The sequence below is a fragment of the Apium graveolens genome, chromosome 2, assembly GCF_009905375.1.
Source record: "Apium graveolens cultivar Ventura chromosome 2, ASM990537v1, whole genome shotgun sequence".
NCBI lineage: Eukaryota > Viridiplantae > Streptophyta > Magnoliopsida > Apiales > Apiaceae > Apium > Apium graveolens.
Window position 1 is genome coordinate 247,137,628 of NC_133648.1, and position 18,100 is coordinate 247,155,727.

The following is an 18,100-nucleotide window of genomic DNA, read 5'->3' on the forward strand; positions in this document are numbered from 1 at the left end:
ATCGTCTTGTGACGTTGAATTTTGTTAAACGATCTGCGAATAAAGTGGCTCACTTCTTGCGAATAAAGTGGCTCACTTCTTAATGAGACATAATAGTTCTGTGGCTGATCGTATATGGAGTGGGGAATGTGTTTACCCGGAACTCCAGAATGTACTGAATAATGACGTTTTAATGAAATTTTTCATTGGCAAAAAAAAATTCCGAGGGAATCCCCTTAGATTCGCAATGGAATTTTCGGAGCTCAATTCCTCGCCCATTCACATCGTATCTTCCACCGAGTCACCCCAATTCGATAACCTAAAATTGTCGCTAACTCGTTCCTCACTCGTCGGACTCGACGCGGAATGGAAGCCTGTGCGTCAACATCAATCTACTTTTCCTACGGTCACTCTACTCCAAATCGCTTGCCGAGTTGACTCGGACTCGGTTGTGTTCTTACTCGACCTATTAGCTATTCCTCTTAATTCAATCCACGAGTTGTTGAAACAAGTCTTCGAGTCGCCTCGTATCTTGAAATTAGGGTTTAAATTTAAACAGGACTTGTTGTATATGTCTTCTACTTTCGTTTCGCAAGGCTGCGATCCTGGCTTCGATAAGGTCAATTTACAATCTCAATTTACAATGTGTGTATGTAATTTTACCTCTAGAGAAAACAGTTTTAATGTGAGAGTAGTGTACATTGTTTAGTAAAATTTTAAAGTGCACTAGAGACTGTTCTTACTTGACTGCCAGCCTATATGTATGTGAACTTATTAATTGTAGTTTTTGTACTTGAGATTAATTAATTGTGGAATAATGTTTTATTTACAGTTTTAATGGGAGAGTACTATACATTGTTCCATATTTCACGAGAGTTTGTTCTAATTGAGTGCGAACCTATATGTATGTGACTTATTTGTTGTAGTGTTTGTAATTGAGATTAATTAATTGATGAATAATGTTTTATTTTGGTAATGTTCAATAGGTGGAGCCGTATATAGATATTGCAAGTATATATAGTGCATTACAATACAAACAAACAGGAAAGTTGAGTAAGAGCTTAGCAGCTATCTGCAAGGATGTGCTCGACGTTTCTCTTTCCAAGGCATGTGTTTCTGTTTTTTTCATTTGTTTCGTAGCTGTAGGAAGTTTGATATACAAAATGCAACTTATATTGTAGCTGAGCTGTATCTGCATCTTAGCTAATTAGTGTGTGTGTATACTTTAGGAGCAACAATGCAGTGATTGGTCGTGTCGTCCTCTGACAGAAGAGCAAATACGGTATGCAGCTGCAGATGCACATTGTCTGCTCATGATATTTGATGTCCTGCGGTGCAAGTTTTGCAAAGAAGGTTTGTATTTGATAACATGCGTGTTATATTGACTACTGACTGCACTTAATTAGTCAGTGCTACAAAAAGGCTAAGATCCTCTTTTTAACAATTGAGGGTAATGAATTGGAAAATACTTAAATAAATGAAGAATTAGCAAGCAACTGAGAGACCATATACTTCTTTGCTCTCTTTTTTGGAAACTCAATTTCAAGTTTCATTTTATTGGATTTCACTAGAACAAGATAGTAAATTTGAGTTGTAGATGACGCTAAATCATAAATTCAATTTTGTCTTCCATTGTATTTTCTTCAAGGCAATTAATGCCGCATCCTAGAATTTCAAGATGTAACCATCTATATCAATTGTCAACCATATTTAGTTTGTATGTAATCAGAGCTTACCCTAGTCAGTCGTTTTGTAAATCTTGCATTGATTTCTAAACTCTTTTTGGGTTAATAACTTGTAGGGGATTCGTCATATGGTGTTGCTGAGATAAATACCTACAATAATTTAAATCTTGGATTGAAGCTTATTTTTGAGGAGCCTACATGTAATATGATTATAAAGACCAAGTTTTGCAATGCCTTAGAAATGGTCCAAGCTACAAGTATTGAATTTCCTCGAGAAATAATTACCATTAAGGATTCAGATTTGAGTTGGCCATCACAAAGTGACCAAGCTATTCATGACACCATCCTGCAAATTGTTAGAAGATATGGTGACAAAATTTTGTTGAAGCTATCTGATACGAAACATGATACGAAACCTAAAGCATCCAAAAGGAAGGGGAAAAAACAAACTTCCAATGGATATAAGAACAAACAAAATGGATTAGAAGAAATTGACGAATGGGAAGGCCCTCCACCATGGGATCTGTCATTGGGAGGAGATGGATGCCCAAAATTTTTGTGTGATAGGATGGTAACTAGTTATTTATTTTGTTATCTTGTTTTTACTTTGTGCTTTCTTCTTTTCTTTTCTTATTTATATTTTACAAAAAAATGACTTTTGAACCTAAGCAAAATTATTTTTTAGATTGAAGGCTTGGCTAAACAACTAAGGTGCGTTGGAATAGATGCTGCAGTTCCTTACACCAAAAAGCCTGATACCAGGTATAGAGCAACGAAGTACCCTTATTATTAGAACTACCAAATCAAAAGGTTAGCAGCAGCATGGAAGCATCAGTAGTACATGTAACTCTATAATCATTCTTTAACTTAATTTTGTATTCATTTTACTACCTTACAGGACCTTAATAGAACAAGCTGACAAAGAGAAACGGGTGCTCTTAACAAGAGATGCAAAACTTTTGAGATATGATTATCTGATAAAAAACCAGATATATAGGTTGAAGAATCTTCTGAAAAAGGACCAGCTGGTTGAGGTACATAAGTTGTGTTCTTTTACACACCATAAAATAACAGAAAACTGAAAATGCCTTTTTATTTTAAATACAAGTCTTTACCCAAGAAATCTTTTGACTAAACAAGCATCAGAACTGTGGGTGGGTGGATCCGTGTGTGTGTACTTGAATGTGTGTAATGTAGGTATCTGGTATGATGTCTCAGCAATTACTGCTGATTTGCACATAAGACTTCAACAATTAATCCACCTCTTTGCTTTCTCCGTTCCATGCAAATAAAAATCTCTCTCTATATATATACTAGCCTAAAACCCGTGCGATGCACAGATTATTTTTAATATTATATAATTTTGAATTTACTTTAATGTATAAATTTTAAGCTCTAGAATTTATTTATTAGAAATATTTGATAATTATTTTAATTATGCATGTATATAATTTAGTGAAATTTTAGTTTTTAAAAAATTATCATTGATCGAAAAATTTAGTTTTGTTGAAATTCATAGGTGTGTTTATAAAAGATAATTATGTTTTAATTAAAGATAAACTTTAGCTCACATCAATAATAAACGAATTATGTTTACTTTGGTATACTGAACAAATTTAACTATTATATTCAAATTTATTTTGGTTTAATTTGTTTAAACCCGGATCAATGATAAAAAATTTATGTATCAATAATAAAAAATTAATGTTAACCCGAATAAAAGTACATATTATTTTATTTTAACTTGTATAGTTATTTTCTTATTTTAAATTTGATTTATCATGAATCAATTGTATAATTGTTTTAGCCCGGATGTATTGACTTTATTTTAGTCCGACGCAATTATACTACCTAAGGAATCATCTTTATTTTCATTTTATTAAAATAGTTTTGGATATTATAGAAATTGAAAAAAACCCGTAGTTATATAAACCCAAATATTTTACAGACAGATCTGCAATCAAACTTTTAATATTTCGGCTATTAGGGTTGGATCCCAGTTATCCCACAATCCTAAGCCTACATTATACTTAACAACGAATTAGGTAGACTTTAATTTTATCTTAACACGGATCAATAATATAAGAATTACCTTTAGTGTGAATTTAATTTTAGTTTTACCATAGATCAATACCTTAGCCCCATTTTATCAACCATCTAATTACATTTAGTTTGTTTTTCATTTTATTTTAGCTATAGTTAAATATTATTTTATTTTAAGCCGAATAGATAATATATTTTGTTTTATTCTGATTACATTATATCGACCAACACATTATGTTGTAGCCTGGTTTGATAAAATATTTTTTAGCTATATCGATAGTATTTATTACCCCCTCTATCCCTAAAAACGTTTCCTATTTGTGTTGGACACGTTTGTCAATGCACACTTTTGATTGTTAATATCTTTAATTTCGTATTAGTATTAAATATAAAAACTTCATTGTATTAATGCACTCATAAATATGAATTCAACAAGATCACTCGTGACTATATTTGATTTTATAGATTAGATGTAAATTAATAGTCAATAATTTACGGTGAATAGTGCCAGAAGTCAAAATAGGAAATGTATAACGGGACGGAAGGAGTATATTGTTTTAGCCTGAGATAAAAAATCTTGGTTTAGTCTCAGACCCGTTATGTCAACCAAATACAGCTAATTATATTTAATTTTTGGTTTAATTTTATTTTAGCCTGAAATGAATTTATTATGTTTTAGACCAAATTGATAATATATATAATTTTATTTTAGTCTGATGACATTATATCTTCCAAACGAATTCACTTTCAATTTATTTTGTTTTAGCTTGTTTATTTTTTTGCTTTAGCCTGTTGACATTATATCGACCAAACGAATTTGCTTTCAAATTTTTATCGCTCTTTATTATTTTATTTTAATCCGAGGATGCAAATCCAACTAATTGTACGCAATTTCTTTTTATTTTTTTATTTAGGATCAATAATATAATTTTGTTTAATATTATATATTATTTTCTTTAAATCAAAACCGTTAGACATATTACAATTTTATTTGTATTTATATAATTATATTGTGAATAGTAATCTATTTATAAGAGTGTTTAATTTTAAATATTACTATAATTACGGTGACCAGATCATCTACCAACCAAATTTTCATTGTTTCATCTTTAATATAATAATATAGATATGCTATGCACGGTTGTATTAAATAATTAATATTTTATTATTTTATATTAATATTTCATTAATTATTTTTGTTAAAAGAGTAACTATATATGAATAAGTATAGCCGAACATATTTTTTATTATATTAAAATAGTTATTTATAATAACTAGATTTTAAAATAAGTTCACAAACTGACCCCGGTTATGGAAATTATATACCTGGCCAATTTAATAGGTCAAGTGTCAGGATAATTTAATTTAGACTTACTTAGGTTGTTGATAAAATTCAAATCTTGGAATAATATAAACAATAACTATTATTATATTTGAATCATAAATTTGATTTAAAAAATTTAACGTTTAGAATTTAAACACCAAGCTACAACTAAGTTTGTTGGATATAAAAATGATTTTTTTATTAGTGGTTTAGCTTGAGAGATACTCACATGTTTAGTGCTAACGATGATATGGTATATTTTCTCATAAACTTCGGTTCGGTTCGGTTCGGTACATGTACCATCTATATTCACATAAGTACTATTTATTATTTATCACATAAGTACTATGTATTATTTTGTTTTAACTTGATGCAACAAATCTAATTAACTATATTTGGTTTTTTTATTTGTTATTTTAGCCCGTATCAATGATATAATTTTTTTAAGCATGGATAAATAATTTATATTATTTTCTTTTATCGAGGGCCATTATACCTACTAAATAATCATCTTTTTCTTTGAATTTTGTTTTTTAGACGATACAATAGTAAAACAATTTTTGGCCCAGGCGAATACTATATATTATTTTGTTTTGGTCTGAGGCCATTATATATATTTAATTCTATAATTATTTTACGAATATTAATCTATTAAAGAGTCTTAACTATAACTAACTATATTTAGTTTTTTTTTAGCATGGATCAATAGTATAATTTTATTTAAATTTATTTAGATTATAATTTTATTTGTATTCATATAATTATTAAGAATATAAAATAGACACAACTATTAGACGAATACGAACAAAACTTTCAATATTTCGTATTTAATATAGTAGTATAGATTAACACATATATGTTCGTGATATCTTTAGAAATAATGATATTCCAGTTGAAAATATATAAAAAAATGTGTTTGAGCTGCAAGGGGTAACTTGTTAGTTATTAGTAATTATAATTGTTTTATTAATTAGAATTGGTCGTGTTATTTTCATAAAAGGAGCAAGCTTTGTTGTTTACAATAGAATAGATAATATGTTTTAGTAGGAAAAGCTAATTAGCTGAAAGGTAATTATAATTTTTTTATATTTATTTTACTGTTTAGAATTGGTCATGTTATTTTCGAAAAAGGAGCAAGTTTTGTTGTTTATAATAGAAAAAATAACATGTTTTAGTAGAAAAAGGCAATTAGTTATTAGTAATTTTAATATTTTATTAAATATAATTGCCCATGATATTTTTGGAGAAAGAGTTATTTTAGTTTTGAGGAAAGAAAAAAGAGAATATGTTTATTTAAAAAAGGTAACTGATTTATATATTAATTACATAACAGTAGTTAAATAAAATAATGAAATTATGAAGTATGGGTGATTAAGTTAATTCAGTAACGCCCGACCGACTTCCAAATTTTTAATATTTCATTATTATAATATAATATAAATAAATAAGATAGTACAGATAGGTACAATAGATAGATATAGATTAACATTATCAAATGAATTCAGAATGTTAGAGGTTGATACAATTTAAGTTTAGGTTGTTCTTCGATCTTCTTTTTTTTTTCTCCTGACTCTATGCATGAATCATGACTATTTGCCGCCAATTTTCTTACTATTTTAACCTTAACCTTGGACGCATATAATATCTTTGTTATTTGTATATGTTTGGATATAATTAGAACCATAAAGGTAGTTAAATTTAATAATAATTAGAATTAAAATTATTAAGCAAGTGTAATTATGAAAATTATAGAAGGACCATACCAACCAAAATTTTAATATTTCGTTTATTATATTGTAGTATAGATAGATAGGATAGATTGATAGATAGATAATCAATATATATATTAAAAAGAATTGTCCATAATATTTTTAGAGAAAAACTTGTTTTAGTTGAAGAAAATAAGGAGGCAACATGTTTTAATTAAAAAAGATATATACTAAAAAGAATTGTCTAAAATTGTTTTAGAGAAAAAAAAATATTTTAGTTGGAGAAAATAAAAAAGATAACCTTTTTTAAGTGTAATTGACTATATACTAATTAATTAAGTAGGGGCAATTAAGTAATTTTTTTTAAGGAATGGTAATTATGTAATTGAAGGAAGGACCGTACCAACCAAACTTATAATAGTTAGATATCCGGTGTACATGCCTCAATTTGTTTCGTCTGCGGTATACTGGAGGCTGACAGAAGACATTGGTAGGTTATTGGTACTTTTCAACTAAATATTAGTGAAGATCAGCTGATGTCAAGGTGCACAAAATGTAATGGGAGGTTCATCCAGAGACCTCTTTCGATTGAAGAAGCAATTGAAGTTGCAAAGGGTTTCCAAGTGATTCCTGATTGCCTGTTTAACAAAAATGTAGAGTTCTGGCAGTGCAAAGACTGCAACCATCTTTATTGGGAGGTACTGTAAACATATTCTTTACTTCATTTGCTTCCTTTTCAGTCAGTATTGTGTGTTATGTCACCGTAAAGACCTCCTAATTGTTCATACTTGTTGGATTAAGTAGAGTCTTTTAGTGCTGGACAGATTTTCCACGTATCAACCAGCAATCATTGGTTTTCAAATATTAAAAAAATAATAAAAAAATTACCAGAACAATATAATTACATTTCTGAAAACCACTTTGGGTTGCCTGAAGTATAATGAAATTTACGTTTTGTTGTTATTTCCCTGAGAATTGAGAAAGACTGCTGAAACATGTAATGTGTTATTGTATTGCAGGGGAATCAATATCACAGAGCTTTGAAGAAGTACAGTGATTATGCAAGCTAAGCTGACAAATTTGAGCCTGTAGTTCTGATTATATCAGTGGGAGGAAACTATGCTATATCTTAGTGTTGTGTTCACTTTTACAGTTTGTTGGAACATTTACTTTTATGTCATCAACAACCAGTTAGATTTTACAGTTTAGAATTTTTCTTTCCCAATGTTTTGGGTAAAAGTTACAAATTTGCAATACTTTGTGAGTACTTATTACAGTATCAGTATGTACTCAGAACGTCCAACTTGTGGAGTGCTAGTTTGAGATGTGTACATTAACTTTCTTCACCTTTCTTCTGTTCTGAGGGTTTAAATTTGGGCTCGGATAAGATTCGGGCCACAAAAATGTAAAGAAATATATTAAGTGAGCTAATAATTGCCAATGTCCAGTTATATAGTTATATATATCTAAGTGACTTTCATTTATCGTGTGCTTGAACCAGTTTGGTCTTCTTCCACCCTCCCACCTTCCCTGCAATATACACCAACAAATAACTAGCTGCAGTTCCTATACTCGTCAATCCTAGTGTAAAATAGTCTATATAGGGTATAAGCAACCTGGCTAGCACCCAATCTAGATCTAGGGTAATGCAGGTTCAACTGATGGACCAAAACCCCCCTCACCCAGAGCAGTCAAAGTGGAGTGATACGGGCTCAGCTGCCAACCCAGGAACTGGAACATCCACCAACTTGGGTCCATCCCAATACCAAGATCACCTAGCCATAATAGACCCGAGGGGCCCCTTCAAGTACATGCACACCCCACAACCCGTCAAAAAGGGGTACGTGGTCACGCGACAATGACAGCCATCAACAACTAACATATAAGACAAATACGGCGTGTGTCAGAGTACCGTTGGGACGCCCTGAAGGTGGTCATTGCTTAGACACGTGTCTGCAATCTACCCAAGGCAGGCGTCCTCCGCCTCCAACAACCAACGTCCCTCATCTAGAGGTACCAACCCTAAACCCTACATTTGGGCTATATATACCCCCAAAGATGAAGGGTTTAGGGGTTAGACACATTTTGAGCACACACACTCTCATACATACAGCTTATACACGCACAACCACCCTTATCCTCTCTATCTTCATATTTCCCATTCAGACTCTTATTCTCACATCGGAGGCGCCGCAGGGACAAACCCCCCCTCCGGTGTTGTTTTGCAGATACCCAACATCAGTTACACCCCGCTCTCAGAAGGAAGGTTCAGGCACGACGTCGGAGGGAGCCGCCCCACTCACCGGAGTTATCATTTGGCACTAGAAGGAGGGGCGCTCCATCCTTGGGTCTTGGTGCCCCTGGATTCACCTTCATCAGCAAACTCTTAAGAGAGTCTACATCTTAAACCTGTAAGAACACAAGCAACCATACCCTTTCTTGAATATGAATGCTGTTCATTTAAGCCACGTCTGTGTGAGCTCATTACGTTAGGCCACGTTTGTGTGAGTCCGTTCTCGTTTGTTCGCTTTGATTGTTTTGGTTTTGATAGTTTTGGTAATTTTAAAACCCAGATCTACTTTAGTTCGCATACTGTCTTTATGCTCTAGAGCCTGCTGTTCTTGTTCAGTAATATTGTTAGCAAAACCCAGAAAGTTTGTTTTGTGTTATTCTGGAATTTTTTTTGCTATCTTCAAAAAAGCAACCTTAGATCCACATTTTTAGCCTCAAATCTTGGTAAATTGTTTGTACACTTGTGGTAATGGCAAGAGCAGGGAAGAGTACAGTTGGTAGGCCCTCAGCTGGTACCCAGTTCCAGGATAAGGACCACTTTCAGGCTCAGGAACCTGGGGGAGACCGAGAGACCCTCCAGGAGCAACCATTGACACAGCATACCCCAGTCCTAGAAAGGATAGTAACACCCCGGGATGCCAGGAACGTCATCGAGCTCAATCAGTATAAGTATACCAATGTTCCAGTGGCAGAGGAGCATATGTCCAACTTAACAAGCAATGAACTGGCTGAGGCAATCAGGCTCTATAGAGATGAACAAGCCCGGGCTCAGATAGAATATGAGCAAGAGGATGATCAAGAAGAATCCGGGGACTCTCAATAATCTAGGAGATCTGTCTTCGACCGAATCGGAGCTAAGGCAAAAAAGAATTAAAAAGAGCCTAGTAAGAAAGAGACAGAAGCAACCAGGAAGAAAAAGTTGGAAGAGATGAGGGAACAAATAAGAAGAAAAGAAGCAAAGCTTGAGCTAAAGATTCAGAAAAGAATGCAGCAGGAAGAGGAGAGGCTCCTACCTAAGACCAAAGGCAAAAGGCTCCGGAGGGCCAGAAGGATCTGAAAGATATGATTTATGAGCTCCAACGAAAGATGGAAAACGATTCTGGATTGGAGGTTGGGGAGACTCTGACACCCTTCAGTCACTCCCTAGAAGCCATCCCTCGACAGAAAAATCTCAAACATTACAACTTTGATTCTTTCGATGGGCTGGGGGATCCGGAAGAGCACCTAAATTATTTCGAACAAATAGCCCAAATATATTACTACAACGACTTAACAAAGTCCAGGTTCTTCACCTCGACCCTCAAAGGGTGGGCTCAAAGATGGTTCAGCAGGATCCCCTCACGAAGCATCCACTCTTAGAAAGAGTTCAGAGGAGCCTTCCTTGGAAGATTCAGAGCCAATAAGATACACGAAATGCATATGTGTCACCTGGAAACCATCCGCCAGTACGACAATGAATCACTCTCAACCTATATGCGGAGGTTCCAGGAAGCAATTAACAAAGTCTCGAATCTTGATGAGAGGGAGACACTGAGCATATTTCGAAGGAACCTGGATCCAGAACACAATGAGAGGTACATTGTAGAGCTGATAAACAAAGAACCACAAAGCCTAGCTGCTGCCTACCCTATGGCAGCCAGATTCATAAAGGAAACAGACGTCCTTCAGGCCATGAGGATGACCCGGAATGGAGGATCCAGGAGCAAAACCTCTGATGACCGACCGAAAGGGGGCTACCATCAGGAAAAGAAGTTCAAGCAAAGCCAACAAGCCCAGCAGACCAATGTTGTGCAAAACACTCAAATATTCCAAAGACTGGGTCCTAAGACAGAATCTAAAAGCGACCCCGGTCCAACCAGGCAACCCAGGGAGCCTAGGAAGGAACCAGACTGGACACCACTGAACAGGTGCCGGGAAGAGATACTAAAGGAGATCAAGGGAAAGCCATTCTATTACCCACCGAAGCCCATGCAGAGTCCCCTAGAGAGCAGACCTTACAACAGACAATGCGACTATCATGAAACCCATAGGCACAAAACTGAAAATTGTCTCTCTCTCAAATACTTCATTAAAGACCAAGTCAAGAAGGGTAACCTGAATCAGTATGTCTCCCGAGATACAAATCAGAAGGAAGAAAGACCAATGAGAGGAAAGAATGTAGTGAATATGGTCCTAGGGAGTCCCACTCTCCCCCTAGGAGCCCAGGCTCAGGAGATGAAGTATTCTCCATCCAATCCTACCCGGAGATGGTAATCTCATTCAGTAGCAAGGATTATGAAGGGGTCAACCCGAATCACAATGAAGCTTTGGTGGTAACACTTGATATTTTTGATAATGAGGTAAGGAGAATGCTGATAGACAACGGCTCTTCAGTAAACATACTATTCAAGCATACTGTGGACCGGATGAAGCTAGGGAGTGTGCGCTCAAATGAATGCCGAGAGGACCCCCTCTATGGGTTCGGGAATAACTTGTTCACGATCCAGGGAACCTTATACTTGCCAATAATATTTGTATCGGCTCCAAACCAAGTCACCCATGTCATAAAATTCTACGTGATCAACACTCCATCATCTTACAATGGAATAATTGGACGCTCAGCTCTGACCAGGATACAAGCAATCACCTCCATATCACACTTGAAAATAAAATTCCCAACTCCAACGGGGATATGAGAAGTTAATGGAGACTATGAGGTCGCTGAAAGATGCTATAGCCAGGCCCTGGTCATGGCCGAAACTCGCTAAGACAACATGAGGAAGGCTATAGTCCTTCGCAAATAACAAAGCATTAAACAACATCGCCCTCACTCAATAGATGATGCGAGGAAAGAAGTACAGGTTATAGAATCCATCCTGGATCCAAAAGCAACCAAGACAATCCCAAAAGAGCAAAAAGGCAATCAAGTCACAGCAGAAATGGAGTTGAGCCCAGGCCTCAACAAGGACAATCCTATTGTGCAAGCAACCAACCCTGAAACAAGTGAAGTAGGGGAAAAGCAACCAAAAAGAAATGGCAGCCCAGGGTCAGATTTATATAAAGAAGAATACAGACGCCCGGATCCAGCAATTGGTATCAAACATGGATCAAGCCAAGATTGAGCCTGCAGTGGAAACAGAAACAATTATGATTGATGAAAGCAATCCTTCCAGGAAGGTAAAAATAGGATCCGGACTCGAAACTGCTTTCAGAGAAGACCTGGTGTCATTGCTCCGAGGGTACTCTGACATATTTTCCTGGAGCCCAAGAGACATGCCCGGATTGGACGAATCCATAGCAGTCCATAGCTTAGATGTCAACCTAGAGAGGAAACCAGTTAAGCAGAAAAGAAGAATTTTTGCCCCAGAGAGGCAGAAAGCAATAGATGAAGAGGTTGAAAAACTACTGAAAGCTAAGATCATATGCGATGTTAAGTACCCGGAATGGTTGGAAAATGTTGTGATGGTGAAAAAGGCAAACGGGAAATAGAGAATGTGTGTCGACTACACCGACTTGAATATTGCATGCCTTAAAGATCCTTATCCCTTGCCAAATATTGATCAATTGATTGACGCCACATTCGGGCACGTCATGCTGAGTTTCATGGACACCTACTCGGGATACAACCAGATCAAAATGAATCCGAAAGATATCTTGAAGGCAGCCTTCATCACCCATAGGGCGGTCTATGCCTATGTAATGCTGCCTTTCGGATTGACTAATGCAGGAACAACCTACCAGAGAGCAATGAATAAAATCTTCAAAGACCAGCTTGGAAGGAACTTGAAATCCTACGTTGACGACATGATTGCAAAGTCCACAAGAATCCCCGGTCACATAGGAGACCTAAGAGAATGCTTTGACAACTTGAGGAAATACTCACTCAAGCTCAATCTAGAAAAGTGCACATTCAGAGTAGGGGCAGGAAAATTTCTTGGATTCATGACCAGCAACCGGGGAATTAAAGCCAACCCAGAAAAGATTAAGGCGATCCAGGAGATGAAGCCTCCTAGGTTCCAAAAGGATGTGCAGAAGCTAGCAGGGTCACTGACAGCACTTAGAAGATTCATCTCAAAGCTAGCTGAGAGATGCCTACCCTTCTTTGACCTATTGAAAGGGGCAACCAACAAGAGAGAAGTCAATTGGAACCCGGAATGCCAAAGCGCATTTGAAGAAATTAAAAGGTACCTCTCCTAGCCTCCTGTATTAACCAAAGCCCAACCCGGAGAGCCCCTATTCCTCTACCTATCAGCAGGGGCCCTGACAGTTGGAGCAGCACTGATCAGGAAAGAGAATGGAAAACAACAACCAGTTTACTATGTAAGCCAAGTACTAAAAGATGCGGAGACCCGATACCCAAGGCTAGAAAAGTTTGCTTTTGCCCTGGTCACAACATCCAGGAAGCTCAGACACTACTTCCAGGGAAGGGAGATTCGAGTTGTAACTAATCAACCCTTAAGGAAAATAATACACAAGCCGGATGTCTCAGGAAGGCTAGTAAACTGGGCAATTGAGCTAAGCCAATTCAACTTGAGTTTCATCTCAAGAACAGAAATCAAAGCCCAGGCGTTGGATGTCTTCATAATAGAGTGCAACTTCCCGGAAGACGAGCCTAGGCCCATGAACATTGACCTAGAGAGCAGCAATGATAATAACCCGGGAGCCTGAGCTCTCAAATTGATGGATCCTCAACAAATGAAAGGTCTGGAGCAGGGCTCATTCTAGAGAGCCCGGAAGGGTTCACAATTCAAACCACCATCTCCATTGGCTTTACAGAAACCAACAACCAGGCAGAGTATGAAGCACTGATAGCAGGATTGAAGCTAGTAAAGACCCTCAGGATCTAGGACCTCAAAATCTACAGCGACTCCAAGATTGTAGTAAAGAAAATAAACGGCGAGTACATAGCCAAGGATCCAGTCTTAGCCAAGTACCAGGCCCTGGTCCAAAGCTACCTTGCCTTAATACCAAGAAGCCAAGACCCCGAGAAGAAATCTCAGAAGCCGATACACTATCCAAACTGGTTTAAAATTCATCAGACCTGGATTGTTTTGTCTACTTCGAAGAACTACAGAAGCCAAGTATAGAATCCGAAGAGGTCATGGAGATACACAACAACCCGAATTGGATGACTCCGTTTATCAACTACTTGGAGAAGGGAGAGCTCCCTGAAGACAAAGGGAAGGCTCAAAGGTTAAAAGCCAAAGCAACAAAATTCTTCATTGAAGAGGGGATACTCTATCGCCGGACTTTCTCATCATCCATCTTGAAGTGCATTGGCCTAGGGGAGGTAGCGTATTGTCTGATGGAAGTTCACGAAGGGATATGCGGGGATCACATGTGTGCAAAGGCCCTAGCTCATAAGATCATAAGACAAGGATACTACTGGCTGACTATTCACCAGGATGCAATAGAGTTCGTGAAAAAATGCAAGAAATGCCAACTCTTCAGCAATGTACCCCGGATCAGCCCAATCCTACCTTCCTCAGTCCCATCACCAATATCCTTTGATTTCTAGGGTATTGACATTATGGGACCCTTTCCCAGGGCCAGAGGAGACCTCAGGTACTTGTTAGTATCAATTGATTACATGACCAAATGGGTTGAGGCAAAGGCGATGAGAACCATAAACCAGCAAGATTGTATCAAGTTCATGGATAACATCTTGATGAGGTTCGGGATCCCAAGAGTACTGGTCTCGGATAATGGGCCACAGTTCGTTGGATCAGAGTTTGAATCCTACCTCCAAAAGCGGGGCATCCGGCACAAAAAATCATCTGTAGCCTACCCTTAAGGAAATGGCCAAGTAGAAGTAACCAACCAGATCCTTCTCCGTGGAATCGAGAAGAGGCTCATAGGAAGTAAAAGCAAATGGCCGGAAGAATTGCCAAATGTACTATGGGCTTACAGAACAAGCCCTAGAACAAGCACAGGAGAAACACCCTTCAAACTGGCTTATGGAACTGAAGCAATGCTGCCCATCGAGGTAGGATCCCCCTCTCACCGGGCAATCAACTTCGATGAGGTAGCCAACGAGGAGGGGCTCAGGACAAACATCGAGCTAATTGACGAGGTCCGAGCTAATTGACGAGGTCCGAGACCAGGCTGTTGAAAGGATGGAGAAGTACAAGGAGAAAATTAAGGAACACTTCAGCAAGAGAGCCATGGTCAAGAACTTTCAAGTTGGAGACCTGGTACTTCGAGACACAGAAGCCTCGGATCCCACCAATACTGGAAAGTTGATGCCCAAGTGGGAGGGACCTTACAAAATCAGAGAAGTACTAAGGCCAGGGACCTACAAGCTGATGAACATGGATGAATCCGAGATCCCGAACACCTGGTATGGACTTAGGCTCAGAAAATTATATCAGTAGAAAAAGCAACCAAAAAAATTGTAGCCTATGACAAGCAACCAATCTATGATCCAATATTTTGTATGAAGAAAATTTAAATTCAATGAAAAGAATTTTTGTTTTCTAGCCATTTCTCATTTTAATTTAAAAGCAAAGCAAGCAAAAACAATCTGGCTATGGTGCCATACCCGGATTGGAAGCCAAAAGTAAAAGCAAATAACCCGGATAAATATCCAGATTCGGGTTAGCAGCAACCACTATTTACTTAGACTAATTCTCTAAGTACCTAGAGTAAAAAAATGGATGCAATCATCAATCCGTGTATGGGTTCATACTCGGATTGGAAGCCATTATTAAAAGCAAACATCAACCCGGACAAATATCTCAATCCGGGCTGAAAATAACTATTATGTACTTAGACTATTCTCTAAGTAAATAAAAGAGCAAAAGCAAATATCAATCCGGATATTGTATCATACCCGGATTGAAAGCCAATATCAAAAGCAAACATCAATCCGAATATTGTGTCATACCCGGATTGAAAGCTAATATCAAAAGCAAACATCAATCCGGATTTGGTGTCATACCCGAATTGAAACCCAAATATCAAAAGCAAACATCAACTCAGATACGAAATCTAATCCAGGTTGAAAGTAATTATTATGTACTTAGATTATTTTCCAATTACTTTAAGAAACACAATAAAACCACCAACCCGGGTATTGGGCCAAACCCGGGTTGTAGGCCAACCATAGCAGCAAACAATCTGGATAGGCACATGAATCCGGATCCAAAGAAATCACTTTTTACTAAGGAAAATTATGCCAACCTGGTAAGGATTCATACCCGGAACCCCTCCGACTATAAACCCAATCTAGGTTAAGGGCAACAGCCACGATCCGGAAGAGCTCACAACCCGGATTAAAATCGCTTTTTGCACTCAGTATTTTACAAGTGCCAGCCACAACTCCGGTTAGAATCCATCCCAGGATCCGAATCAAACCACAAAGAAAACGTGCTCGGGTAGACTCTCTTGCCCGGATCAAGAGCACAAACAAAAACAACATTTTCTAAACAAAAAAATTAGCAAAGCAAAAATCACATTAAAAACATCAACCCGGATTACCACCAATCCGGGTAAATCCAAACATTACAAATTGTTCATAATCAAACTACGATAAGCAACAATATTAAAAAATAGAACAATACGAGGGCAAGGCCCGGAAAGCTCAGCACAGCTGAGAGAAATCTAAAGGAAACTGGGACTAGGGCCATAATAAGGTTCCGGTTCGCCTTGACCCTGCTCAACAGCTGATTTGGCCGCAAGAAACTCCTGAATGAAGCTGTCCCAGTTGGCCAGGGGATCATATTTGATATACCTCTCCGCTACGACCCAAGATCTGCGAACCTCGGGGACCCCGGCTTGAGCAATCTCGAAGTCATATACATCGCTTGCTTTGAACTCGGCGATGATGGCCTCCTTGTCCAGGTTCTCCTTCGCAGCCAGGTCGGCCTTAAGTTTCTCCACTTCTTTGGCGAGACAATCGGCCCGGGTCTTCTCATCCTTCAATTGCTCCTTCAACCCGGATTCAGCGGTCTTGAAGCCCTCCCCGGCCTCATCCAACTCATCATTCAGGTTATCAGCTCTAATCTTCTCAGCCCTGGTCCTGTTGTTGGCCTCTCAGACCTCAGTGAAAGCAATATCGAAACACATGGATATGGAACTCCCCACCTGAAAGGAAGAAAAAGAAAGGAAACTCAGAAAGAGAATGCAATCCGGGTGAAAAAATAAAACTACTTGAAGCTTACCTGTCCCCACTGCCCGGTTACCCTCTTAAAAGCCGCAGACATTCTAGAGCCCTCCACTTCATCTTATCCTCCTCAGAAGGGATGCTTGACATAAACCCGGCCAGATCAACCAGGGACTTGGTCCCAACCTTCACTGGGTCCCCATCGGGGCCCTTTCCCTCCGAATCGCAGATGACCCGGCTGGAAATAGCAGCTTTGCCCCGAGGAGGCTTGACCGGGACACTCTTCTTCTTCTTCCTTGGAGGATCATCATCATCAAGAATTTCCTGCACTACAGGCTCAGAGTCGCCTGCTTTATGACCTGGGTCGAGGATATTTTGGGGAACAGAGGACTCGGCCCCGCCCTTGATGTCTGCGGATCTGGATCCAGGTCCAGGAGCCCCCTTAGTGGTCTTGAAGGCCAGACCAAGAGTGTTGAATGTTGCAACATATGCGGAAGAAGACATGATTTTGAGAAAGTCATGGTTAAAATGAGGCAAACCTGTAGAAACATGAGAAAAGCATGTCAAATTCTAGAATAAGAGGCAAAGACGATCCAGATCAAAATGCACAATAAAGGATCCGAATCGGGATAAAACAAATTCTACTGAAAGGGCACAATTCAAAAGCAAATAGGACCGGGATCCAGATCAACAAACGAAGCTGGAGATCCAGATCAAGGGCCAGCATGTTCTGTAAACAAATTACAAGTCAAATGCAAGAAGGACCAGGATTCGTAAAAATTAACAGAGCAAACGATCCGGATCATGAGCATATAAACAAACTATAAGTCAAGAGAAATGGAACCAGGATCCGGAACAACGAACGAAGCAGGCGATCCGAATCAAGAGCCAACAAGATATTAAACTACAAGTCAAAGGAAAATAAGACGAGGATCCGGATCAACAACCGGAGCAAATGATCTGGATCAAGCAACCAAGAAGGTAA

The 18,100-nt window shown here is 37.8% G+C and overlaps 2 protein-coding genes across 2 annotated transcripts; both read left to right on the forward strand.

The window, feature by feature from the left end:
* Window positions 1-114: 114 nt before the first annotated feature.
* Window positions 115-8,182, forward strand: LOC141708297 (uncharacterized). Its single transcript, XM_074511858.1, has 8 exons — window positions 115-598; window positions 966-1,085; window positions 1,209-1,332; window positions 1,781-2,235; window positions 2,350-2,426; window positions 2,563-2,698; window positions 7,235-7,438; window positions 7,760-8,182. Exons 1-8 carry the CDS (start codon window positions 173-175, stop codon window positions 7,808-7,810), a joined length of 1,593 nt encoding a protein of 530 aa, XP_074367959.1. The 5' UTR covers window positions 115-172; the 3' UTR covers window positions 7,811-8,182.
* A 2,263-nt stretch (window positions 8,183-10,445) lies between these two features.
* LOC141699289 (uncharacterized) lies at window positions 10,446-11,285 on the forward strand. The gene has a single exon (XM_074503489.1). It carries the CDS (start codon window positions 10,446-10,448, stop codon window positions 11,283-11,285), a length of 840 nt encoding a protein of 279 aa, XP_074359590.1.
* The last annotated feature ends 6,815 nt before the right edge of the window (window positions 11,286-18,100 follow it).

Bases quoted from the DNA above. Each gene is read 5' to 3' on its own strand.
- LOC141708297 (XM_074511858.1), top strand. From the start codon at position 173: ATGAAATTTTTCATTGGCAAAAAAAAATTCCGAGGGAATCCCCTTAGA. The intron at 1,333-1,780 runs GTTTGTATTTGA...AATAACTTGTAG, and splicing joins GTGCAAGTTTTGCAAAGAAG to GGGATTCGTCATATGGTGTT. The intron at 2,427-2,562 runs GTATAGAGCAAC...ACTACCTTACAG, and splicing joins ACCAAAAAGCCTGATACCAG to GACCTTAATAGAACAAGCTG.
- LOC141699289 (XM_074503489.1), top strand. From the start codon at position 10,446: ATGCATATGTGTCACCTGGAAACCATCCGCCAGTACGACAATGAATCA.